The 24,074-nt window shown below is 60.6% G+C and overlaps 1 protein-coding gene and 1 long non-coding RNA gene across 2 annotated transcripts in view; both read left to right on the top strand.

The window, feature by feature from the left end:
• Prex1 (phosphatidylinositol-3,4,5-trisphosphate dependent Rac exchange factor 1) overlaps positions 1-17,420 on the top strand; it is a 101,137-nt gene extending 83,717 nt beyond the window's left edge. The window contains exons 21-39 of the mRNA XM_042702171.1: positions 438-555; positions 1,083-1,270; positions 1,442-1,603; positions 2,100-2,310; positions 3,051-3,294; positions 4,518-4,730; positions 5,717-5,805; positions 6,178-6,351; positions 8,287-8,415; positions 9,056-9,097; positions 9,690-9,910; positions 11,847-11,946; positions 12,728-12,871; positions 12,985-13,099; positions 13,421-13,487; positions 14,424-14,596; positions 15,524-15,626; positions 15,720-15,787; positions 16,621-17,420. Of these exons, the coding sequence (XP_042558105.1) occupies positions 438-555; positions 1,083-1,270; positions 1,442-1,603; positions 2,100-2,310; positions 3,051-3,294; positions 4,518-4,730; positions 5,717-5,805; positions 6,178-6,351; positions 8,287-8,415; positions 9,056-9,097; positions 9,690-9,910; positions 11,847-11,946; positions 12,728-12,871; positions 12,985-13,099; positions 13,421-13,487; positions 14,424-14,596; positions 15,524-15,626; positions 15,720-15,787; positions 16,621-16,663 (2,604 nt within the window). The 3' untranslated portion in view covers positions 16,664-17,420. The remainder of the gene's footprint in view (positions 1-437; positions 556-1,082; positions 1,271-1,441; positions 1,604-2,099; positions 2,311-3,050; positions 3,295-4,517; positions 4,731-5,716; positions 5,806-6,177; positions 6,352-8,286; positions 8,416-9,055; positions 9,098-9,689; positions 9,911-11,846; positions 11,947-12,727; positions 12,872-12,984; positions 13,100-13,420; positions 13,488-14,423; positions 14,597-15,523; positions 15,627-15,719; positions 15,788-16,620) is intronic.
• Positions 17,421-19,195: 1,775 nt separating this feature from the next.
• LOC122127897 lies at positions 19,196-22,496 on the top strand. Its single transcript, XR_006151324.1, has 3 exons — positions 19,196-19,583; positions 20,015-20,176; positions 22,010-22,496. It is a non-coding gene; the product is annotated as an uncharacterized LOC122127897 (long non-coding RNA).
• Positions 22,497-24,074: the final 1,578 nt, after the last annotated feature.

The following is a 24,074-nucleotide window of genomic DNA, read 5'->3' as shown; positions in this document are numbered from 1 at the left end:
CCAGCTGCTGTTGATGGACCACCTGCTGCCTGCCCTGGGCCTGGGCGCTGTCCCTCAGCTCTTCAGCTCAAGGCGCGGGCTCTGCCACTTGAGCCACAGCGCCACTTCCAGTTTTTTGGTGGTTTATTAGAGATTAAGTCTTATCGGGACTTTCCTGCCCAGGCTGGTTTTGAACTGCGACCCTCAGATCTCAGCCTCCTGAGTAGCTAGGATGACAGGCGTGAGCCATGGTGCCTCGGCCTTGGCTGACATTGCTCTCCCTTGGCATCTGTGTAGAGCACAGAACAGCCACGCCGTGACCGCGGCTCCCCCGTGGTGGTGGTGGGGGAATAGAGGGGCCTCTCTGGATGCAGAGTCACCGCCAGGCTCAGAGCCTGAGCTTTGTCTTGTTCCCCCCCCCCCCCCCCCCCCGGCCCTCCCCTGATGGCTCCTCTCAGGGTCTGTACCAGTGGGTCTACCACACCCCCGAGGACGCCCAGCAGGCACGGGCCAGCCAGGAGACCCCCGAGGACCCTGGCAGTCAGGGTGCCAGGGAGGAGGACCATCCCGACCCAGGTGAGGGAGCTGCTCCCCCCCCCCCCCCCCCCCCCCGCACCATGTCCTTGTGGCTGTGGCTTCCGTGGTCTCCAGGGGCAGCTGTCACAAACACTGCACACACTGACCATCCTGCAGCTCCCGAAATGCCCGCCCTGGGCCTGCACTTCCCTCTGGGGCTCTAGAGAGTCTCCCATCTTCTCATCTGTTGCCGCTTCTAGAAGCTTCCTTGTTTCATGGCTCTGTGGCTGACTGGTTGGCCCCATTGTTATTGACCTCAGTTCCCCTCATCCCGCTGTCTTTCCAACCCTGTTTCCTCAGCTCTGTCCGTCCTGTTGAGGATCCTTAGGGTTAGATCCACCCCCACCTCCCCCCCCACCCCGCCCCAAATGGCCTGCTACCCTGAGGCTGGGCCCGCCTATGGCAGTGGCTCCCTGGGCCAGTCTCCCAGGGGGAACAGAACCTTCTGAGCTCCCCCCCCCGTTCAGCAGACACCCCCTTTCCTCACTGAGGCCTTCACCCCAGCCCTATCTGCCCTCGGCTTCCAGCCCTTCCCCTGCTGTCACTGGGCCCCCAGCTGAGCCTGCGCGAGGACGGCCCCGTGGTCAGCCTGACGGTGGACAACGGTCCCCTGGAGCACGGCGTGGTGTACGAGTACGTGAGCACGGCGGGCGTGCGGTGCCACGTGCTGGAGAAGATCGTGGAGCCCCGGGGCTGCTTCCGCCTGGTGGCCAAGGTCTGGCTGTGCCTGGGCGGGGTGGGGGCGCCGCCCTGGCCCTGCCGGCCATCCCTGCTCCCCACCCCCGAGGAAACCGGGGAGGCCTCTATTCCCTCGGCGGGCACCTGATGCCCCACGGAGCCGGGGTGTGTGTGGGGGTACTGAGCCCTCGCCTGCCCTCCCTTGCAGGTCCTGGAGGCCTTGGCGGCCGCGGACAGCACCTTCGTGCAGAACTGCGGGCGCCTCATGGCCATGAGCGGCGCCATCGTAACCATGTCCCACTACGAGTTCCGCCACCTCTGCGACACCAGGCTGGAGAGCGTGGGCCGCAGGATCGCCTGCTACCGGGAGGTGCGGCCCGGGCCGCGGCCCCTCTCCCTCCACCCACACCCCCCGCTCCCGGTGCCCCGCGCAGGAGAAGCACTGGGGACCGAGACCCACCACACCGGTGGCCTCAGGCGTGGTGGCACCTGGGTGTTTCGGTAGCTAGCGCAGGAGGGGACCTTGCTCCACGCCTTGCCTCGTTTCCAGTCTCCCGTGGTGACTCCAAGGCCCTTCCGGTCTCGCTCAGGGTGGCTGGCTGGCAAGGCCCGGGCCACGTGCTTCCCGTCTCTAGAGACAGGGTCCTCCCTGCTGGCCCTGGGGTGATGTGGTGAAGCAATGCCCGTAAGCTCTCGGTGGGCTCTGCTCCTGCCAGGCTGGCCGTGAAACTGGGACCCCGTAGGGGCGCCCCAGGCCCCCCGCTTTACGTTCCGAGCTGTTGCTCCCTCATTCCGTTCAGGGACCTGCGGCCTGGGCCCGAGCAGCGCGGGCCTCGGCCTCACCACCCGCCTCCCCTCTTCCTCAGTTCGCAGCCCAGCTGAGGAACAGGGTCAGCCCCCCCTTCAAGCAGGCGTCCCCCGACCCCCACCCGCTGTGCGGCCTGGACTTCTGCCCCACCAACTGCCACATCAACCTCATGGAAGTGTCCTACCCCAAGACCACCCCCTCGGTCGGCCGCTCCTTCAGCATTCGCTTCGGCCGCAAGCCCTCCCTCATCGGCCTCGACCCGGAGCAAGGTACCTGCGTGGATCTCACAGGGCAGATACGAACCCTGTGTCTGAGGGCCCCCGGTCCAGGCGTGGAGCAGGGACGCCAGTGTCACCAGAAATACAGGCTGCTCCTCTTTCTCTGAGTCATTACCTCTAACCTTCAGGATGCCTCATAGTCAAGTGTAGCTGCTGGAGCTCCAGCCACTATGTCTATGCTTCACGTGGAAAAAAAAGACCACAGTGGCTAAAAACATATTAACAGCAAACAAACTTTCTTCTTGAGCTACCCTAGTCATTTCAAAAGTATTAGAAAGGAGAGACCAGGCACTAGTGGCTCAAGCCTACAACGCTGGCTTACTTGAGAGGCTGAGATCAGGAGGGCTACAGTTGAAGGCTAGCCTGCGTAGAAACTCTGTGAGACTCCGTGTCCCCAGAGGGAGGCTGGAGGTGGTGCCACATGCCAGCCACCCCACAATGACAGGGTGCCTAGCATAGTCAGGTTATGTCTCAGGCCCCAGGCCCACACACCTGGATGGGAAGCAAGACCCAGTTCTACAAATAACTAGCTAAAACCAAGGCTGGAGGCATGGCTCAGTGTAGACCACCAGCCTAGTAAGCACAAGTTCCAAACCTCGTTCCTGCCCCCAGACAGAGTTGTGGAAAGGGGGAGTTTGCCCTTCATCGGGGCTCTGTGGTGCACTGGTATCCCCTCCCCCAAGGGCTGTGTGTGGGGCTGTACTCGAGCGCAGTTCCCCGCTCTGTTCCAGGACACCTGAACCCCAAGTCCTACACGCAGCACTGCATCACCACCATGGCTGCCCCTTCCTGGAGGTGCCTGCCCACTGCTGACGGCGACGCCCTGGGCCTGGGCGCCAGCAGCCCCGAGGAGCGAGGCTTGAGCTTCCTGCTGAAGCAGGAGGAGCGCGAGGTGCAGGACGCCTTCCTGCAGCTCTTCACCAAGCTGGACGTGGCCCTCAGGGAGATGCGGCAGTATGTCTCCCAGATCAACAGGTGTGGCCCGGCCTGGATCCCAGGGCTAGGGGCGGGGCCCAGGGCTAGGGGCGGGGCTTGGGACTCAGGGGCGGGGCTCAGGGCGGGGCTCTGAGAGGGGCTCTGGGATGGGCTCGGGCTTGGGGGTGGGGCCCGGTGCTGGAGGCAGGGCTCAGGGGCGGGGCTTGGGGCGGGGCTCAGGGATTGGGGGTGGGGCCTGGTGCTGGGGGTGGGGCTCAGGGCCAGGCTCAGGGCTTGGGGTGGGGCCCGGTGCTGGGGGCAGAGCTCAGGGGCAGGGCCTGGGACGCATTAGGCCTGTTCCCTCTCAGCTGGCGCTCTGCCACTTGGAGCACACTCACCCCAGTTCTGGCTGTTTTGTTTGTTCATTGGAGATAAGTCTCCCGTTTGTTAGCCCAGGTTGGCTTTGAACTGCAGTTCTCAAGAGTAGCTAGGATAACAGGTGTGAGTCACTGGTGCCTAGCCAGGCACCCCTCTTTGTAGCGGGGCGTCCTGTGCCCCATCCCTGCCCGCAACCACCAGGCAGTGCCTCCCCTTGGGAGGTGCCAGGTGCCCCCAGAGCAGAGTGGCCCCTGCCCAGAACCCGCTCTGCTGAAGCCTCTGGGGCCAGAGTTACTTGGAGAGGGGGCCAGGGACATTCATAATTTACCAACCTGGAAAGGCCACTGGACACGCCGCCCCGGGGCTGTGGGACCACAGGACCTGCAGGGCCACCGCTGGCCGCCACCCGCAGGAGCAGGAGCGGCGCTGTGGAGCGTACACGCCCACAGGCCCCACAGCTGGATGGAGGCGGCTCCACGGCGGCCAGGGTGCACTTGGCTGGAGGCAGATCCTGATAGATCCCATTTTACAGACGAGGAAACGGAGTCTGGGAGTGGTCACATCACTTGCTTTTGGCCTCTAAGCCTAGGAGGGGGCCGTGGGGGGGTCAGTGTGCAGTGCGCGGACTCACAGTTACAGTGTGCACAGCTCTCGTGGGGGCCAGCTCTGGGGGAGGCTGCAGGAGGAGGCAGGCGCTGTGGCCTCGCCTGGAGCCCGGTTAGCTTGCCCGTAAGATGGCGCTGTGGAACGCACACTTTGGGGGGACAGGGGAGCCTGGTGAGGTTTGAGGGGCTTTCAAGGAAGGGCACAAGGCACTGGGGAAGCCCCTCTGTGTGAGGTCAGCGGGGAGGCTCAGAGCCCGGGACCCTGTGCAGCGGTGACCCCGCGGGCCTGCCCTCCCGCAGGCTGCTGTCCACCATCACGGAGCCCACCTCCCTGGGGGCCTGCGACGCACCGCTGGCTGAGGGGGCCTCGTCCTCGTCCTCCCCGCTGGTGAGCGAGGAGAGCGAGGCAGACAGGACTGACCACGGGGGCAGCAAGAAGGTGTGCTTCAAGGTGTCCGAGGAGGACCAGGAGGACTCGGGCCATGACACCATGAGCTACCGCGACTCCTACAGGTGCGTGGAGCTGGGGGTGTATGTGGGGGGCGCTGCCCAGCATGCAGTGGGCCCAGGCTCTGGCTCACGCAGCGGGTGGATGAGTGAGGGGTTCTGAGCCCCGGGGGATGGGGAGGGGGTGCCTGCTGGACACACGCGGTCCATCCTGTGCCCAGTGTTCACCGTGTCGCATGGTAGACATCTGGCTGCCTGGGACTTTGCTGTCCTTGGACTTGGGTCCAAGTTTGTCCAGCTCTGGGTTTGTTTTTTTTCTTCAAGTTTTAAGAGTGGACTTTAAAAACAATATTCTAAATAGATTTTTTTATTGTTATGATAAAGGTGATATGCAGAAGGGTTACGGTTTCATAAGTTAGGTAATGAGTACGCTTCTTTCTGGACAATAGCATCCTGGGTTTTCTTCCTTTTTTTTTTTTTCTTTTTTCTTTTTTTCTTGCTGGTCCTGGGGGCTTGAACTCAGGGCCTGGGCACTGTCCCTGAGCTTCTTTTGCTCAAGGCTGGCACTCTACCACTTGAGCCACAGCACCACTTCCGGCTTTTTCCTTGTATGTGGTACTGAGGAATCGAACCCAGGGTTTCATGCATGCTAGGCAAGCACTCTATCACTAAGCCTCATTCCCAGCCCCTGAGTTTTCATTTTAATGGATTTATTTTCCCCTTCGTTGTTCAGAAGGCTGTCCCCGGTTCCCGCTCCCTGACTTGTTCCCTTTGGCCTAGTGTGGCATGGGCAGACATGTCCAGCAGGGCTAGAAAGGGAGGAGGCAGGTGCGCGGGGGGGCCCTGCAGATGAGGGACCGTGGTGACACCTGGCTGAAGATGCTTGCTGTCCTCCCCCCTGTGTTTCTGGAAGTTTCCTCCCTCGCAGGCAATGGGCTGCACCCTGCCCAGTATCTACTCAAGGCCAAGCCTTCGTCCATCCTCCAAAAAGAGGGCCGAGGGGCTGGGCTGGAGGTGAGCGGAGGTCCCTGAGCTGTGTCTCCCCGTTGCAGCGAGTGTAACAGCAACCGGGACTCGGTCCTGTCTTATACCAGCGTGAGGAGCAGCAGCTCCTACCTGGGCAGCGACGAGATGGGGTCGGGTAAGTGCAGAGTGGGGCTGTGTATTGGTGGTGTGTCAGGCTGCGCGTGTTGACTGGGAACTTCCTATGTGCTGCTCACAGGAACCTAAGAGCCAGCCCCTGTGGGTGCGAGGGAATGTACTTGGGGTGCCGCATGATTGTGTGGTTGTGTGTGAGCTCAACTCAAACCCAAACCACCCAGGAGAGGTAGAAGAAATGCACGGAGTCTCCCCAGCCCCAGAAGGGGGTCACTGGTGAATGCACATTCATGCGCTCGACCGGTGGGGGGGGTGTGGGGGTGGGTGGGTGGGGGACAGAGGCAGCATTGCTTCATGTGTCCATGGCCCTCCAGCGGGAGGCAGAGGTGGCTGACTGAGGTCTTCCGGTTGCCAGGGGACGAGCTGCCTTGTGACATGCGCATGGCGTGGGACAAGCAGGACAAGCTGCATGGCTGCCTGGAGCATCTCTTCAACCAGGTGGACGCCATCAACGGGCTTCTCCAGGGCCCGGTGATGAGCAGGGCCTTCGAGGAGGCCCGGCACTTCCCCATGGAGCACAACCTGCAAGGTGATTGGCTAGCGCCCCTGGGGGAGAGGGGAGGGGGGGCAAAGGGGAGGGAGTAGGGGAGGGGGGCGGGCAAGCCACTGGGGACCCAGATCACAGGCTCCGCCAGATTGGTGGGTCCGAGCCATGGACCAGATCAGCCCGATCCACAGCCTGCTTTGTGCAGACCCAGAGCTGAGAACCATCTTTGCATAAAGGGTTGTCAAAAGAAAACCAAGTATGCCGGGCGCCGGTGGCTCATGCCTGTAATCCTAGCTGCTCAGGAGGCTGGGATCTGAGGGTCACGGTTCAAAGCCAGCCCGGGCAGGAAATTCTGTGAGACTCTTTTATCTTCCAGTTAACCACCTGCTAGCAAACGGGAAATGGTGCTGTGGCTCAAAGCTGTAGAGTACTAGCTTTGAGTGAAAAAGCTCAGGGACAGTTCTCAGGCCAGGAGTTCAAGTCCCATGACCAACAAAACTCTCCTCCCCCCTCCCCCCAAAAAGCAAAAAACCCAAGTATGTGTGGCACAGGCCACAGGCCCTGCCATACATGGCTCTACAAGGAGACTCTGCCCCGGGCGGCCCCTGGCCCTCCTGGGCTGCAGGGTGGTGACCCCAGTGGGAGGGAGGCCTGTGAGCCGGGACCGCACAGGCCCCCGGGGCTCAGGGAAATATCCACAGCTGTAATTCACAGCTTCTCCTCTTCTTATTGAAAGCTCCTCTCCCCTCCCTTTTAGAAGCTGAGCTTTGGAAAGACCTTGTCAAGCTCTGTATGGAAAGCCAGCGTGCCATGCATAGGTCAATGATAAGCCATAGCAGTGAACCCAGTGTGAACACAGACAACAGAATGTCCCCAGGCCTGCCCAGCGCGGCGCCAAACTCAGACACCTGAAATAAAATGTCCCAGGTCCTTCCACCTAGTATTTGCCCATTTATCTACATGCCCACCTGTCTGTTTACCATCCACCACCCATCCACCCAACTACTCACATCTACCCATTCCACTATCTATCTACCACCCATCCCCCACCATCCATCATCCACCCAGCTACCCAACTGCCCACATTTACCCACCCATCCATCCATCCATCTACTACCCACCATCCACCCACTTATCTACCCAGCTAAGCACATCTACCTATCCAGCTACCCATCCACCCACCGTCCACCATCCCGGGCAGGTAGGAAGGGATTCCTGAGAGCCAGCTTGTGCCAGTCCTGAACTGGGCACTGGTGAGCTCAGCCCTGCCCTGCCCTCAGGGTCTCCTGTGGCGTGTAGCAGTTGATGTAGGTGGGCGGCTGCCTGTAAGTAGGAGGTAGGAAGTGGCAGGAGGCGGGTCCTGGTGCCTGCCTCTCCTGTGTCTCGGGATTTCCTCTGCAGACGTAGGCCGCAGGAGGCAGAGGCGTTGAGAGGAACCGAGCCCACAGAAACCTCAGAAGGCTGGGAAGAGGGCGAAAGGCCTAGGCCTGTGCCTGGCTGGCCTTTGAATGGCCTTGCTGGGGCCAGGTTTAAGGCTCAGCTACCAGTGCCCAGCCATGTGACTTTGAGCAAGTCACTTTTCTACTGTGTCTGAGCTTCCACCTCTGTGTAGAGAAAGGGTTAGATTACCACTCATGTCCCTCCACGGAGGGAATCCCTGAGAGACTTGGAGCTACAGCCTCCAGCTCTGAGAGGAAAGCAGCCAGGACTCATGCGTGATGTCCACTGTAGCTGTGGGAGTTGCAGCCTCACACTAGCAGGAGGGAACTCTGAGGTTGATGGGTGATGTCTGCCAAGGGTGTGGTATATGAAGCAGTGGCATGCTTACCACCTCTGCTGTCCGTGGTGGGTGATACCTGACGATACCCAGGCATCCTGCCAGCTGTCTCTGTCTAGGATTATGAGCTTTGAAATCTGGTGACAGTCATGGGCCACTCCCCTCCCTCTCTTGGCCCTCATGCCTCTTTCCTGCCCCAGAGTTCAAGCAGAAAGAAGAATGTATGATCCGTGGGCGGAGCCTGATCCAGACCAGCATCCAGGAGGACCCCTGGAACCTGCCCAGCTCCATCAAGACCCTGGTGGACAACATCCAGAGATACGTGGAAGGTCAGCATGTGGTGGGTGGCTTGCCAAGGGTGTTCTGGATCAGGCCCATCTGCAGGCTCAGGGCAGGGCAAGAGGAGTGGGTCCCTTTTCCGGGAAGCGAGCTCAGGGCCGTCCACACTGACCACGGAGCTGCCCAAGTGGAGGCCATGTCAGCTGAGGAGGCTTATCCGAGGTCAGCAGGCTGGCAGGCTGGACTTAGGTTTTTTTTGGTAGTCGTGGGGCTTGAACTCATGGTCTGGGTGCTGTCCCTAAGCAGTTTTTGCTCAAGGCCAGCGCTCTACCACTTGTGGTTTTTGAGTGGTTCCTTGGAGATGAGAATCTCATGGGGACTTTTCTGCCTGGGCTGGCTTTGAACTGTGATCCTCAGACCTCAGCCTCCAGAGCAGGCAGGCTTTCGGGCTGTCTGTGGGCGGTAAGGTGCTGTGCTGGCTTATCTTGGCCAATGTCGCCAGATGAGTCTGGTGTCGTGGGCTTCCATGGCCAGGCGTCCGGCGTTGCTGGAATTCACCCTCTGCACAGTACGAGCTCCAGGAGCCCAGCCTGTGCTCTGGTGCTCCGAGGGGCAGCGTGGCAGGGCCCACGGGCCGCCCCTCTGGGACCCCTCCCCCCCACACCTGCCTGTCTCCCCCTCTCCTTGCAGACGGGAAGAACCAGCTACTCCTGGCCTTGCTGAAGTGCACAGGTGAGTGGCCCGTGTCACCCCGCCAGCACCCCCAGTCAGGCCCCTGGTTTGCCCCAGTCCTTCAGCCAGTCAGATCAGACCTCACTCCTTGGCCTGAGGGAAGGTGTCGGGGCTGAGAGCTAGGCCTGTCATGGCCCTGGCGGAGGACACAGGACGGCCGGCCCAGGCCAGGAGGCCCTGTCTGAGAGCCAGCGGGGCACAGCGGGCGGGTTTGGGAGGTGGCAGTCTTGGCTGCTCCCTGTGCCTTGTCCCTTCCAGAGACGCACCCCACGTGGCAGTGGCACCCCATCAATCTAATGCCCCCCTAGATTGCCCCAAGGCCCGAGTGCATGGTAGTGGGGTTCTTCAGGGCCAGGCTCAGGTGGGGGGATGGTGGGGGGGATGGAGGGGCGCAGCGAGCGTGGGCTTGGCACCTCTCTGGCCAAGGCAGGGGGTGGGGGGTCCCTGGGTGAGGCAGCTTGTCTCCCGGTGAGATTTGGGGGGGTGCCAGGGGCTTTGGGAGGAACTGACTTCTGTGGACCCAGCCTTGGGGTCTGGTTGTGTGGGGGGGGGTTGCTGGGCCCCCCTCTCAGTGCTGGTGCCCCTCCCCCAGACACAGAGCTGCAGCTGCGCAGGGACGCCATCTTCTCCCAGGCCCTGGTGGCCGCCGTGTGCACCTTCTCCGAGCAGCTGCTGGCCGCCCTCAGCTACCGCTACAACAACAACGGCGAGTACGAGGAGAGCAGCCGTGACGCCAGCCGCAAGTGGCTGGAGCAGGTGGCAGCCACTGGCGTCCTGCTGCACTGCCAGTCGCTGCTGGCGCCAGCCGCGGTGGTGAGTGGCGGAGATGGCGGAGGTGGTGGTGGTGCTGGTGGTGATGGTGGTGATGATGGTGGTGATGGTGGTGGTGGTGATGGTGATGATGGTGATGGTGATGGTGATGATGGTGATGATGATGATGGTGGTGATGGTGATGGTGGTGATGATGGTGGTGGTGATGATGATGATGGTGATGATGATGGTGGTGGTGATGGTGGTGATGGTGATGATGATGATGATGGTGGTGATGGTGGTGATGATGGTGGTGGTGATGGTGGTGGTGGTGATGATGATGGTGGTGATGGTGGTGATGGTGGTGGTGGTGGTGATAGTGGTGGTGATGGTGGTGATGGTGATGGTGGTGGTGGTGGTGATGGTGATGATGGTAGTGATGGTGGTGATGGTGATGGTGGTGGTGGTGGTGGTGATGGTGGTGGTGATGATGGTGGTGATAGTGGCGATGGTGGTGGTGGTGGTGGTGGTGGTGGTGATGGTGGTGGTGATGATGGTGGTGATGGTGGTGATGATGGTGATGGTGGTGGTGTTGGTGGTGATGGTGATGGTGGTGATGGTGTTGATGGTGGTGGTGGTGGTGGTGGTGGTGATGGTGGTGATGGTGATGATGATGGTGGTGATGGTGATGATGATGGTGGTGATGGTGGTGGTGGTGGTGGTGATGGTGGTGGTGGTGGTGGTGGTGGTGATGGTGGTGGTGGTGGTGGTGATGATGGTGGTGGTGGTGGTGGTGATGGTGGTGGTGGTGGTGGTGGTGATGGTGATGGTGGTGGTGGTGGTGGTGATGGTGATGGTGGTGATGGTGATGGTGGTGATGGTGGTAGTAGCAGTGTGTCAGGTGTGTGCTGCTGTTAGGGGTGGGACCGTGAGCGAACCAAACGAGTCTGCTCTGTGTTCCCAGCCACCCTCAGTCTGACCACCTGACACAGGTGTGTGTGTGGGAGGGGGTTGGGGCAGGAAGGGGCTGGGCAGAGGCAGGGAGCACAACCGACCTGCGGTGTGAACCTGGGGTGCTGCTCAGAATCCCCCGGCTGCCCCTAGCACAAACTAGGCCACCCAGGTCCCGTGGCCCCCTGTGACCTTGGAGCGCCCTCTGCTGGCCACTGCTGGCAGGCACAGGCTCTAAGTGGGCAAAGAGCCCAGTTCAGCCCAGGGCCCAGAGGGCTGTGGGCCTCCAGCCCTGGCCGTCCTCTTCCTGGAGCCCAGTCCCCTCACGCTCTGCCTCTGGTGCTGTGATGTCTGGGTCTGCGGAATACATGCTAGCAGGGGCAGGCAGACTGAGCCGGGGCTGGCCGCAGGCCACCCACAGTGAGACCGTGCAGAAAGTCTTTCTGCAGAGGTGATGTTTGAGCAGAGGTGTTTGCCAGCCAGGAAAACAGAGGCAGAGTGTGCTGGGCAGTGAGAGAACACATGCAAAAGCCCCAAGGCAGTGCGACCAGAAGGGAGCAGGCAGGGCCTGGGATGAGGTGGCTGAGGCGTTATTCTAGGCAGATGAGTAATGTGCATAAAAGGTAATGGATGGTCCTGTTTAAGGAGGGGGAAGGGCCCCAGCCTCTGGCCTGGCCCTGCACTTGGCCTTGGGCAGTGGCTGGGAGTTGGGTTTGGTGGTGGCCATTGGGTACGGCCGTGGATCCCGAATGCTCGGCCCCAGGTACCTGTACAGGGTGGGGCCCGTGAGTGTGGGTGGATCGAGGTGAAGAGCATGGTTAAGTCTGCATCTCGGTGCCCATGAGGGAGACAGGGCATCACTAGGGCCACTTAGCAGTCAGGGCCCAGCTGTGTCCTGACCTGCAGCGGGCACAGGATGTGCCAGGGCACAGCCCTTGGCCAATGCAGAGCCACACCAGGGACCTGTGCCCGGTGGCTCGTCAGCGTGTGGGTCGCGGGGGGAAGCAGGGGGTGGCGTCCGAGGTCCCGCTGCGCCCTGTCCCCGCAGAAGGAGGAGCGGAGCATGCTGGAGGACCTGTGGGGGACGCTGTCAGAGCTGGACAACGTCAGCTTCTCCTTCAAGCAGCTGGACGAGAACTGCGTGGCCAGTGAGTGACCGGAGCCCCCACCCCTGCTGCCCCCGCGGGGCGGGCCTCTCTAGGCCGGCTTGCCGTCCACGTGGAGAAAGAGGAGTTTCTTTTCATTCATGCCCAGCTGTCTTCACAGCTTGTTAAAAACACGCCACAGCTCCTTCTAAGGGAAGCCCTTCTTCAGGGTGAACACTTAAGATTTGTAAGGGCTCATCCCGTCATGAAGACTGCATGGTCTTCCTCCCTCCTGCTCCTCCTCCTCCTCCTCCCCCCTAAATGTGAAAGTTTAAATGCCGCTTTCTGCATAAAGAGTGTTTTCCCCAGTCGCCCCTCAGTAACCTGTCAGCCCAGCATCACTCTACGCCCCGAGGGTGCTGGGGCCTCTTTAGTTCATGGAGGCTGAGTTGGGCGCCGGGAGATCCACGGATGGATTAGTGATGTCTGAACAGGGCAGGATGGGGTCAGTGAGGTCCCAACATCCGGGCCACAGGCTGTCCTGCCGGTGAAGATGGTGCAGGCCTGGGACGGGCGCGGGCAGCTTCGGGAGGCAGGGCCCGGGCTGAAGGGCCTCAGGGGAGCCCATGTGGGGCACTGAAGGCACGGCCTGTCCAGCTGGCCTCCCAGCCAGGCAGGGAGCTCGGGGTGGGAGGGCCCCTCCCCCGCCCCCCAGGCTGGGGTGACAAGGGGCTGAGCCTGGCCCGGGGTGGACGGGCGGCGCCCGTGTGCGGAATCGGCCCCAGTGCAGGCCCCGCCGCCCTGGGCCTCGCGCTGAGCCGCCCGCCCACCTTGCCCTCCACAGACACCAACGTCTTCTACCACATCGAGGGCAGCCGGCAGGCGCTGAGGGTGGTCTTCTACCTGGACAGCTTCCACTTCTCCAGGCTGCCGTCCCGCTTGGAGAGCGGGGCCAGCCTCCGGCTGCACACCGTGCTCTTCACCAAGGGTGAGCTTCCAGCCGGAGCGGCGGGGGGGGGGGGGGGGGGGGGGGGAAGGACAGGGGGGGGGCACAGCCACCAGGCATCGGGGGCCATCCACCCTCCCTGCTCCTGTTCACAGCTCTGGACAACGTGGAGGGGCCTCCACCTCCAGGCAGCCAGGCGGTGGAAGACTTGGAGCAGGAGATCAACGCCCAGTCGCTGGACAAGGTGCAGCAGTACTACCGCAAGCTCAGGTATCCAAGGAGAGCCGCGCACCTGCTGTGTGCTGGGGGACACCCGCAGCAGGCCGTCCCCGCCCATTCACAGAGGGGAAAACTGAGGCCCGGCGAGCAGCCTTGCCAGTGCAGGGCTGTGTGGATCCTGTCTGTGGGGCAGGAGCCCAGTGGGGCCCGTGGACACGGACGGTCCGTCTAGCCTGCGTGGGGGCAGGGTCCCTGAGGAAAAGACGTGGAGCCCGGGGAGGAGGGTGCAGGCGGTGCTGCAGACGCTGGGCTGGGCCAGGGGCGGGAAGACAGTGAGCGACACGCCGGTCCTCGGCCATGTCTTCCTCTCAGGGCGTTTTACCTGGAACGGTCCAACCTGCCCACCGATGCCAGCACCACAGCAGTCAAGATCGACCAGGTGTGTCTCGGGTCACGGGAAGTGTGGGCCGGCGGGGGCCCTGGAGTTGGGCCTCACCCCAGCTAGCGTCCTGGCCCAGAAGCCCCTGCGGCTCAGCAGCGCCTCTTCCCGAAGGCTCTGGGAGGGCCCCTTCCCCTGGGAGGGCTCCCATCCCCCTGAGTCCGCTCATTCATCCTTTATTTACCAATGCGTTCTGTGGGTTGGAGCCCCACGCAGATTACCTGTGAACTCCATGCTGCGTGTGCCCGGGAGGTGTTCCTGTGGGAATGTGCGCCCACAGACTGGGCACAGTGGCTCAGGTCTGCAACCCTAGCTACTGGGAGAGGTAGAAATTGGGAAGATCAAGGTTCAGGGCCAGCCTGGGCAAAAAGTTTGTGAGACCTCCAACTCAGTAAATAAGCCAGGCATGGTTGTGTGTGCCTGTAATCCCAGTTGCACAGTGTCGTAGGTTGGAAGATGGAAGTCCATGTCCAGCTATTGGACTGCACAGGTAGCTGGGGGCGGGGCTAGTGGACTGCCATTCAGCCTGCACAGGTGGCTGGGGGCGGGACTAGTGGACTGCCATTCAGCCTGCACAGGTGGCTGGGGGCGGGACTAGTGGACTGCCATTCAGCCTGCACAGGTGGCTGGGGGCGGGACTAGTGGACTGTCATTCCAGCCTGCACAGGTGGCTGGGATGGGGCTAGGCACTGGGCCTGCACACATGGCCTGGGAGGTGTCTATGGAAAGCTTGTTCTGGGGAAGAGACCACCCGAGCTTTGGAGAGGGTGAAGGGTGAAGAAGGCTAGAATACACAGTGGGCACTGGATGCCAGCCTGCGGACGGTGGGCTGCCAGGGATGGTTCTAGGGCAGGAGCTGAGGCAGGTTCCTTGGGCCGTAGCCTTTGGGAGGGGAGCCGGGCCTCCCCCAGCCACGTGCGGCCTCTAACCCCGCAGCTGATCCGGCCCATCAACGCCCTGGACGAGCTCTGCCGCCTCATGAAGTCCCTGGTGCACCCCCGGCCCGGTGCCAGCGGCAGCCCGGGCGCCAGCCTCATCCCCATCTCCTCGGAGCTCTGCTACCGCCTGGGGGCCTGCCAGATTGCCATGTGCGGCACGGGCATGCAGCGGTGAGCCGAGAGCCGAGCCCGGGGCCCTGTGTGAGGGGGTGCGGGCGGGGCTGGCGGGGCCTGGGCCTGGCCTCGCTCCTGTGGCCTCAGTGTGTTTGTGGAGGCCTACTGTGTGCCGGGCCTTTGCCTGATGAGAGTCTCACAGGATGCTCACAACCGGCCATCCCCGCCCATTCGCAGAGGGGGAAACCGAGGCCCAGCGAGCAGCCTTGCTAGGGCGGGGCTGTGTGGACCCCGTCTGCAGGGTCCCCCAGGTCCCCAGGCTTCAGACAGTCCTGAATTCGGAGTCCTGTGGGTTTCCCACCCATCCTTCTGCTGTTCTTTGCCTTGCTGAGCCCCTCCCATGCGAAGCCTCCCCCCCCCCCCCCGCAGGGCGTCTCCCATCCCACAGCAGCCCCCGTGTGCCCCCACAAGTGGCACGGGCCCCGGGTCTCGGCCCCTTGTCCTCTGTCCCTGCGGGCGGCTGTGAGGCTCCGCTTCGAGCGCGGCCTCGCGGGCAGCTCCCGGGCTCATGGGGGTGAAACCGTTGCGTTGTCCAGGCCGGGAGGCATCGTGTGGCACTGCTGCTCCCTGCACCCGGGCAGTGTGGACGTGTGTCCGGGGCAGGTCGGGGAGAGACTCAGAGCAGCTGGCCACTCTCCCCTGCGCTGGTGGGCACCGGGGCGCTGCGGCCGGCGGGGTGCTCGTCCACCCTGCGCTGTGCTCACCCGGAGGCCTCTGGGGATCCGCCTGTCACCCGTGCTCCCACGTCCTCCTCCCCGTCCCCCAGGGAGCCCCATGGAGACCCTGCCTCCTGCTCCCCTTACATGGGCAGAGGGGGCCCCGCTGTGACCCGGAGGGAGCCAGGATGGACAGGGCTGAGGCGGGGAGGCCTCTCGAGAGCGGGGACCTGGGGCCCCGCATCTCACCGGCCCCCACCTGCTGCAGGAGCACGCTGAGTGTCTCGGCAGAGCAGGCGGCCATCCTGGCACGGAGCCACGGGCTGCTGCCCAAGTGCATCATGCAGGCCACGGACATCATGCGCAAGCAGGTGACGCTCCAGCCCGGCCCCAGCCCCAGGTCATGCCTGGAGGGGGTGGCGGCAGCTCTGAGCTGGCCCGGCCTGATGCTTCTCCCTTTCCAGGGCCCCAGAGTGGAGATTCTGGCCAAAAACCTCCGCATCAAAGACCAGATGCCCCGGGGGGCACCGCGGTGAGTGGCCGGCCATTCCCCGCAGGCCTCCCTGCAGGAAGACCAGCACCATGTCCCGGCTTTGCCCCTAGACTCGGGTCTCGCCCATCAGATGCAGCCGCTCTGAGGGCCGTCCCTCATTTATGGGGAGTGGAGAGCATGGGTCTGGCTGGGTGGACTGTCCTGCTGATCCCTGCGCCCTGTACCCCTGCACCCATGGGAGACTCGTCTCCTCCATTCACCTGCTCCTCTCCCTACCTGGCTTCACTCCTCCCACAGGCCTGAGGCCTGGCCATGAGTTCTGAGTCATTCATTTGGAGGTAGAAGCAGCGGAGTCTGTGCACCCTGTGAGCAGCTTGTCCAGGGCTTTGACAAGGGCAGGACCCGTGCCTGGGTCCCCACAAGGCTGGTCATGCCCTGGCCCCATTTGCCTGTGCCAGGCACCATGCCAGGCTCTCCCCACACAAAGCCGTTGGGTCCAGCATGCACGCACCCTGGGAGCTAGGCCCTGCTGCTGTCCACCGTGGGGCACTGAGCCCCCGAGGAGTTTGGTCTTGTCAAAGTCACGCAGCTAGTAGATGTCTGTGCAGCCTGAATCCGGAGCCTGGTGGTCTAGGCCTGGATGCCCGGCTGCCCCCACGGAGGGGGAATGGGCGGAGGCCCGGGTGTGGTCAGACCTGAGTGTGCCATTCGCTGGGTGCCCACTCCACAGGTCAGGCGTGGGCAGCACCTGTCTGGCACGCCACATCTTTTGCCCCGTTGAGCGTTGTATTGTGGGCAGGAGTCACCTGTTGCACGATGGTGGAAATGCCAATGGAGCCGCCCCTCACCCAGCCCCCTCTGTCCCCCACCAGCCTCTACCGCCTCTGCCAGCCTCCGGTGGATGGAGACCTCTGAACACCGATGTGCCACGTGCTCAGCCACGGCCTCTGCCGCTGCCACGTGGGAGGGGCCAGCGGCCGCAAGGCCTGGGGCGGAGACGGCCGAGGCTCCCGCCCAGCCTCCTCCATGCACCTTCGAGGACAGCGGGAGCCATGCCCGTCGAAGGACCCCGTGCAGCACTTCTTCCACACTTGTTCCGGGAGCCCAGGGAGGCTGAGCTGACAGCTCATGGGTGCCTGGCCCCGGGCGTGGAGGCCCACAGGCCCGGCTCCCTCCGGGAACTCAGCCTGCACTTTGGAACGCTGGTCCTTCAGCCTTCACTCCGAGGGACCAAGCTTTCTCCTTCCGCCCTGGCCTCCAGCCGCGCCCCTGGCCCTGTACTAACCCACCGGGCACACATGGGGAGCCGGGCCTCTGCCAGGAAAGATTGGGACTGGGGACAGGGGCCTGGTACCCAGAGGACACAAGAGCCCACCAGCCTTCAGTGTCCCCACAGCTGGTGGAACTGGAGCCATCAGCCCCGAGCACAGGATTGGCTCCGACTTTATTTATATGGCGTGACATCCCGAGATTTATACCGAGGTTTTTGTTGTTACCTATCGATGTTGTCAAAGACTTTTTTTTCTAAGGTTGTATGATTCTCTCTTTGACATTTTACATTTGAAAGAAAAAGCCTATTGTCTTAGTGGGACCAATGCTCAGTCGCATTGACAGCTTCTCCCAGTTCTACTAAAAACAAAAGAACACAAACTAAATTATTGAAAAATGTGAAGATGTCAGTACGCCTTTCCTTTTTCAATAGCAGAGTCACGCGGTACGGCTTCCAGGCCCCCAAGCCCTGCAGGCCCTGCGCCCTCCCTTCGCGGCCCAGCGTGTTTGGTTTTGGGGTGATGGGTGGAGAGGCTGGCCCCTGGGCAGCGCCTGGCACAAGGCCATCTTACTGTTGGGGTGTTACCTTCCCTGAAGAGGGCACAGGGGTGTCCCGGGGGGTCATGTTGTCAGCTTCTGAGCCAACAGGGGGTGCCCCCAGCTGTTCAGCCTTCCAACTTCCCTTCATTACAGGAATGTCCCAGCAGGGGAGAGAGAGAGGCTCCATTCCCCCCTCCCCCATGCTGCTCCTGCTGAGACACCTTGGTCCCCTAGGTCCCCATAGGACACACCTCCTGCCATGTGTGCAACTGTGTCTTGTCATAGACAAAACTTGGGAGCCCTCAGCCCTGATGAGAGAAATGGCCCCTGTCCCCTGAGGGACGGCGCACATGCTTGGGCGTGTGCCCTACGCACAGGTTCTCCTTAAATTCACCATAGATTTCTATTGCTATTGAAGTCAGTTTCATCCGGTGCTGGGTGCTATGGGCTAGTATCCAGCCTGAGCCAGCATAGGCCGAGGGCCATGCGGATCTCAACTGTCTGTGTCCCCAAGCCCGCCAGCCCTGTGCCAGCTAGGTTGCTGCTCTGCCTCAGAGCTCTTTCAAGGGCTGGGGCACAGACTTCCTTAGATTACAAGGTTGATCTGTAAAACATAACAGATTTTTTTTTTTTTTTAGTTCTGGGGCTTGAACTCAGGGCCCTGGGCACTATCCCTGAGCTTTTTTTTTCTTCTTCTCAAGGCTAACACTACCACTTGAGCCATAGCACCACTTCTGGCCTTTTCAGTTTATGTGGTAGTGCAGAATTGATTCCAGGGCTTCATGCATGCTAGGCAAGCACTCTACCACTAAGCCACCTTCCCAACCCTAAATAACAGATTTAATTTTTTTTTTTTTGTCGGTTGTGGGGCTTGAACTCTGGGCTTGGGCGCTGTCCCTCAGCTGTTCAGCTCAAGGCGAGCGCTATACCGCTTAATCCAAAGCACCATTTCCAGTTTTCTAGTGGTTTATTTGAGATAAGAGTTTCATAGACTTTCCTGCCCAGGCTGACTTTGAACTGTGATCCTCAGATCTCAGCCTCCTGAGTAGGATTACAAGTGTGAGCACCGGCTCCCAAATAACAGATTTTATATTGTATTTAACTGAGCTCTGTTCCACCACAGGTGAAAAAACAGTGACAGCTGTTTTTCCAGAAGTTTCTGCCCCTTCATGGAGTCCTATACTTGCCAAGGGTTCAGGGTGGCCCTCGAGTTGTCAACCCAACCCACAAACCCCATTGCATACACAGTTAAGTGGAGTTTAAAATACTCAGGGAGTGGTCTCAGTTGCTGGCCAATCGGTGATTGGCTGACTATAAACAGCCAATGAGAACTGGCTGCAGTGGGCCAATCAGGAAAACCTGTGCCCATGCCTTGAGTGAGCCCCAGTGGATCCCAGGCTGGCTGCCAGTTCTTCACCTGCCTGGGCCTGCGGTCCTGTGGTGCTGCCTGGAATCCTGGGCTCAACACAGGGAGTCTCCCTGACTAGTTCCCCTGTCCCTCCCTGCCTGCCTCTCTCCCGTCCCTCCCTCTCTTTCTCCCTCTCTTCCTCAATCTCTCCCTCTCTTCTTTCCTCCCTGGTTTCCCTAGTTTATCTCTTCCCTGTTTAATCCCCTTCCCATACTTCCTGCACTTGGGAAGACCCCAAAGTCTGTGAACATTTTTTTGGGGGGGGGTGATCTTCTGAGGGCCTTTCTGTTGGTCACAGCAACCCTGGAGTCCCCTGAGCCAACAGGCCTTCCCAGCTAACCTTTCTTAAGAGCCTGGACAGAAAGTGCATTCCTAGGAGCTGTTAACAGCGCTCAGCATCTACATCTGCCGCTTGTCTGAGCACCACACTGGGCTGGCAGGAAGGCCTGGCTGAGACCTTGGAACTTAGTCACTGTGCCTGTCCTCAGACCAGCAGCCGTCTGCTTGCCAAGCAACCCCTTTCAGGATGTTGCTGTCTCTTGATTCTTCTGTAAACAATGGAGATGGACCAGACCTGGCTGTAATCTGGGGCGCCAGAGGAATTCCAGGAGGTGCGAGGTAGGCCTGTGGTGTGCATGGGATACCTGTCCTGTCCAGCAGAGGGCGCTGGGGACCGTGGAGTGCCTGTCGGACCCGATGCCTACTTGGGTTTAGCTCTGCCTAGAAGTGGGGCTGGGACTGCTCGGATGAGTTGAGCTCATCATAAATGCTAGTTTTTCTTGACGTTTTCCATTTTTCTTTCTTTCACTGGTATCAAGGTTTGAATCCAGGGTCTCGCACTTGCTTTGCTGGCATTCTACTACTTGAGCCGTGTCCCCAGCCAAGCTTTGTGATGATTATTTGGGAGGTAGAGTCTTGACTTTCCTGCCTGGTCTGGTTCAAACCTTTTCCTCCAGATCTGAGTGTCCTGAGTCACCAGGATTAAAAGCATGAATCATAATAGCATAGAAGTGTGATCTTGCCTTCCCTTCTCTCCTTTACACTCCCAGCTGGATCTAGAAGGATGTGGAGATCCCAGTTCTGCGAATTGAGACCAGGAACCCAGTGTCTGTGTGCCCTCTCCCCGAACCATGGAACTGTGGCCGCGGGGTGGCGCTGTGGGCCAGGCACTCCTCCGAGGATCTCATGGAAGGAAGCTGGCTGCTCCGGAGGTGGGTGAGTTGGAGCCCAGCCCAAAGCTGGACACGGGAGTGGGGGATGGGGGTGGGGGTGGGGCTGAGGCACAGGGGCCAGGGCAGGGCATCCAGGAAAGGGCTTTGGGCTGAGTTTGAGTCTCCCTGAGTGTCCTGTGACCCTGAGCAGACTCCAGTGAGGCTGTTGTCCCAAATACCTCATTCCCTTTCGGGAGCAAATGAGGCAGAATCAATGGGGTTCACTCTAGAGAGGAATGGTGAAGGAGGAGAAATTGGGCAGAGGGCAACGTGGGCCGAGGGGCGGGGCCCACACAGGGGCACAGGAACTCAGGCTGACACTTGTGTCCGGCCTGCTGCCTGCCCTCCCCAGTGCCACCCTCACAGTGGACCTGGCACCCGCAGAGCCCACAGCCCCTGGACGCCGGTACCCACAGACCTGTCCCAGCACTCAGCTGGAAACATGAAGGCATTTAGTTTTGTTTAGTGCTGGTCATGGGGCTTGAACTCAGGGCCTAGATGCTGTCCCTGAGCTCTTTTGCTCAAGGCTAGTACTCTACTGCTTGAGCCATGGCTCCACTTCTTGCTTTTTTGGTAGTTTATTGGAGATAAGAGTCTCACGGACTTTCCTGCCCAGGCTGGCTTTGAACCTCGATCTTCAGATCTCAGTCTCCTGAGTAGCTAGGATGACAGGTGTGAGCCACCAGCACCCGGCTCATTTCTTAGGGTGATGAGCTCCATGATCCTGGGTTCAGATTCCTCCTCAAATTCCTCCATTGGCTGGTGGTGTGTGCGCAGCTTCCTCTGTCCTCATGTGGTGTTGGCTAAGGCTTTTCCCTCCCTGTGTTGGAGATGTGGGGTTGCTAAGTGCATGGTAGGTGCCAGGCTTCCACCGGCCCCTGGGCCAGGTAGGTGGTTGTCCCAGGGTTGACGGCTGGATTAGCCAGAGAGCCTCGTGTCCTCCAGGCCTCCGATGCCTAAGAACCCTTGGGGAATTTATATGTGCTTGTGAATATGTGTAAGTTCATTTAGGATAGATACGTGTGTTTTAGTAAGGAGTGTCTGGAGACACAGCTTCATCTGGAAGCGGCACCCCGATAACCAGAGGTCTAGACAGTTCCGATGAAGCAGGCCCCAGATGGCAGACCCGCCAGCGCCCCCTGGGTCCAGGGGACAGCTTTTCTGGGGCTCAGCATGGGACCAGCAGTGAGTGCCCGCTCTGCCCCCGTCCCCGGGTCTGGCACTGGACAAGCCACTGCCCCCTGGCACTTCAGCTGGCAGCGGCTTTGAGGTGTCCAGGAGCACCGGGGTGAGGGGCAGATGATGGCCATGCCAGAGGAAGGAGAGAAGAGACCGCTGCCCTCCCCACCGCCTCTGTGGGAGCAGGGAGACCCCCCCCTCCCCCAGCGGCAGTTCTTCCTCACTCTGTGGCCAAAATCACACTCGTGACTCTTCTACCCCAGTGGCCAGCAGAGAAAAGGAATCGCTATGAGGGCTGGCAGCTGCCCCGGGGCGGCACCCGTGGGAAGTGTGTGCGGCCCCTCTTGTTGACCCGTGACACGGGTGGCATTACTTACAGGTCTGCGGTGGCCCTGGGGACCTGGTCAGAGGCCTGGCGCCTCTGCTCCTGTTTCGGATCTGTGCTCAGCAGATCAGCTTTGATTCCTGCTCAGTTCTGCAGACCATGGGAACCCCACAGTGCATTTAAGGGGCGTCTGTTCCTACTCCTCAGGGTTCAAGGGCCTGGGTGGGATGTGGAGTGCCTAAGTGCTTTCTAAGAACTGCAGGGGCATGGTGGTGCGCGGGTGTCACCCGCCAGCCACGACCGGGCCTGCTCCCCCCACCCCCCAGCAGCGCCTCCAAGCCGAATGAGCTCCATCTCGCCTTCCTGACCGGCTAGCCTCTCTGCAACCTCTGGGGAGCTGGTGACGAGCCGTGAGACCCCACTTTGACCAAGACCCGTCGGCCAGACCTGCATCTCACCCCTGCTCTTCCTCCTTCCGCCACCGAGACCCAAGGATCGCGGCAGCGCCCCGAGGGCAGCTCCTGGGTCTGCCTCCCGGGACTGGCCACACCATGAAGAAATGCCTTCCGAGTCTTTCACCATGTGTTTGCTGTCTACATTTCTTTTGGGGTGAGTGGGCAGCCTTGGTCACTTGGGGCTCTCTGCGTTCAGGCTCCCCTGTGGCCCAGGACCCCGGTAGCCTTTCCAGGAGGCAGCAGGGAATGCTGGATGCTCATGGAGAGAATAATCTATACAGGGCAGAGGCCTTCCCCCAACAACAACAAAAAAATCTCCCTGCCCCAGGTGCCCCCTGGTGGTCAGATGGGAGGTGGCCTCGTGCAGCAGCATCCCGGGCACCCCGTGTCTGCCTGCTCTGGGCCGTCCTTCCTCTCCCCCCCCCCCCCCCCCCCCCCCCCGCCCTCCCCTCCTGCCCTCCAAGCCTAACTTACAACCTGCTGACCAGGATTGCACGAGGCCATGGCCCTGGGGCTTCTCATTTGCATATTAAATGAGTTTCCTCTCATGGAATATTATTGTCCTTTTATTTCTTTTTTTGTTCTTGTTTTGGCCAGTCCTGGGGCTTGAACTCAAGGCCTGAGCACTGTCCCTGAGTTTCTTTTGCTCAAGGCTAGCACTCTACCACTTGAGCCACTTCTGGCTTTTTTTTTTTTTCCCCAGTCGTGGGGCTTGAACTCTGGGCCTGGGCGCTGTCCCTCAGCTCTTCAGCTCAAGGTGAGTACTCTACCACTTGAGCCACAGCGCCACTTCTGGTTTTCTAGTGGTTTATTGGAGATAAGAGTCTCACAGACTTGCCTGCCTGGGCTGGCTTTGAACTGCGATCCTCAGATCTCAGCCTCCTGAGTAGCTAGGATTACAGGTGTGAGCCACGGGTGCCTGGCTCACTTCTGACTTCTGTGTATGTGGTACTGAGGACTTGAACCCAGGGCTTCATGCAGCTAGGTGAGCACTCTACCACTAGGCCACTTTCCCAGTCCCTTTTATGTCTTGTCTATCCTCCACTTCATGGGCATGGCTTTGTGAGTAGGTGTGCGATGTTGGTGAATTATGGCTGGGTTTCATCTCTGCTAGGTGGGACGTGGTTAAACGTCTCCCTCCCCCTTTCCCTTTCTTTCTGGAGACATCTGCAGGGGCCAGGGCAGCCCTTGGGAAGCCATCACGTTCCGTGCCTGCTCATTCAGTGACTGGAGCCGCCACGGCCACAGCGCACACGTGTGTGCATAGACACGCGTGTTGTCATCATTCACGAAGGAGCCACAGTCAGAGAAGACGCCTGGGCAGTGGGTGTGAGCCATCGTCCCCGCGTGGGCCCCATCTCTGTGGGCTCTGCGTGGCGCACAGCCTGGCCTGCGTCTGGGCAGCGCTGGTGGCTGCTGTGGCTAAAGGCAGAGACGGAGCTGTGGGGACACGGTGCGCGTGGCTCGTAGCGCATTTACTGTGTAGCACTGTGCAGGAAGGGGTGCTGAGCTCCAAGCTGAGGTGTCTCAGGCTGGCAACGGGGGCTTGTGTCACTAACTACCCATCTGCGGTGACATGGGTGTGCATGAGGGCGTTGTGCAGCTGAGAGACAGGAGCTTTTTGATTTCTCTGTGTGTGCCGGTCCTGGGGCTTGAACTCAGGGCCTGAGCGCTGTCCCTTTGTGTTTCTGCTCATGGCTGGTACTCTGTTATTTGAGCCACAGTTCTACTTCTGGCTTTTTGGTGATTCATTGGTGATAAGAGTCTCACAGACTTGCCGGGCGCCGGTGGCTCACACCTGTCATCCCAGCTGCTCAGGAGGTTGAGATCTGAGGATCGTGGTTCAAAGCCAGCCTGGGCAGGAAAGTCCGTGAGACTCATTTCGAATGAACCACCAAAAAACCAGAAGTGGTGCTGGGGCTTAATGGTAGAGTGCTCG

This window comes from Dipodomys spectabilis, unplaced genomic scaffold (assembly GCF_019054845.1).
Source record: "Dipodomys spectabilis isolate Male_0828 unplaced genomic scaffold, ASM1905484v1 ptg000317l, whole genome shotgun sequence".
In the NCBI taxonomy this organism is placed as follows: domain Eukaryota; kingdom Metazoa; phylum Chordata; class Mammalia; order Rodentia; family Heteromyidae; genus Dipodomys; species Dipodomys spectabilis.
This window is presented reverse-complemented; position numbering and strand designations above follow the sequence as displayed.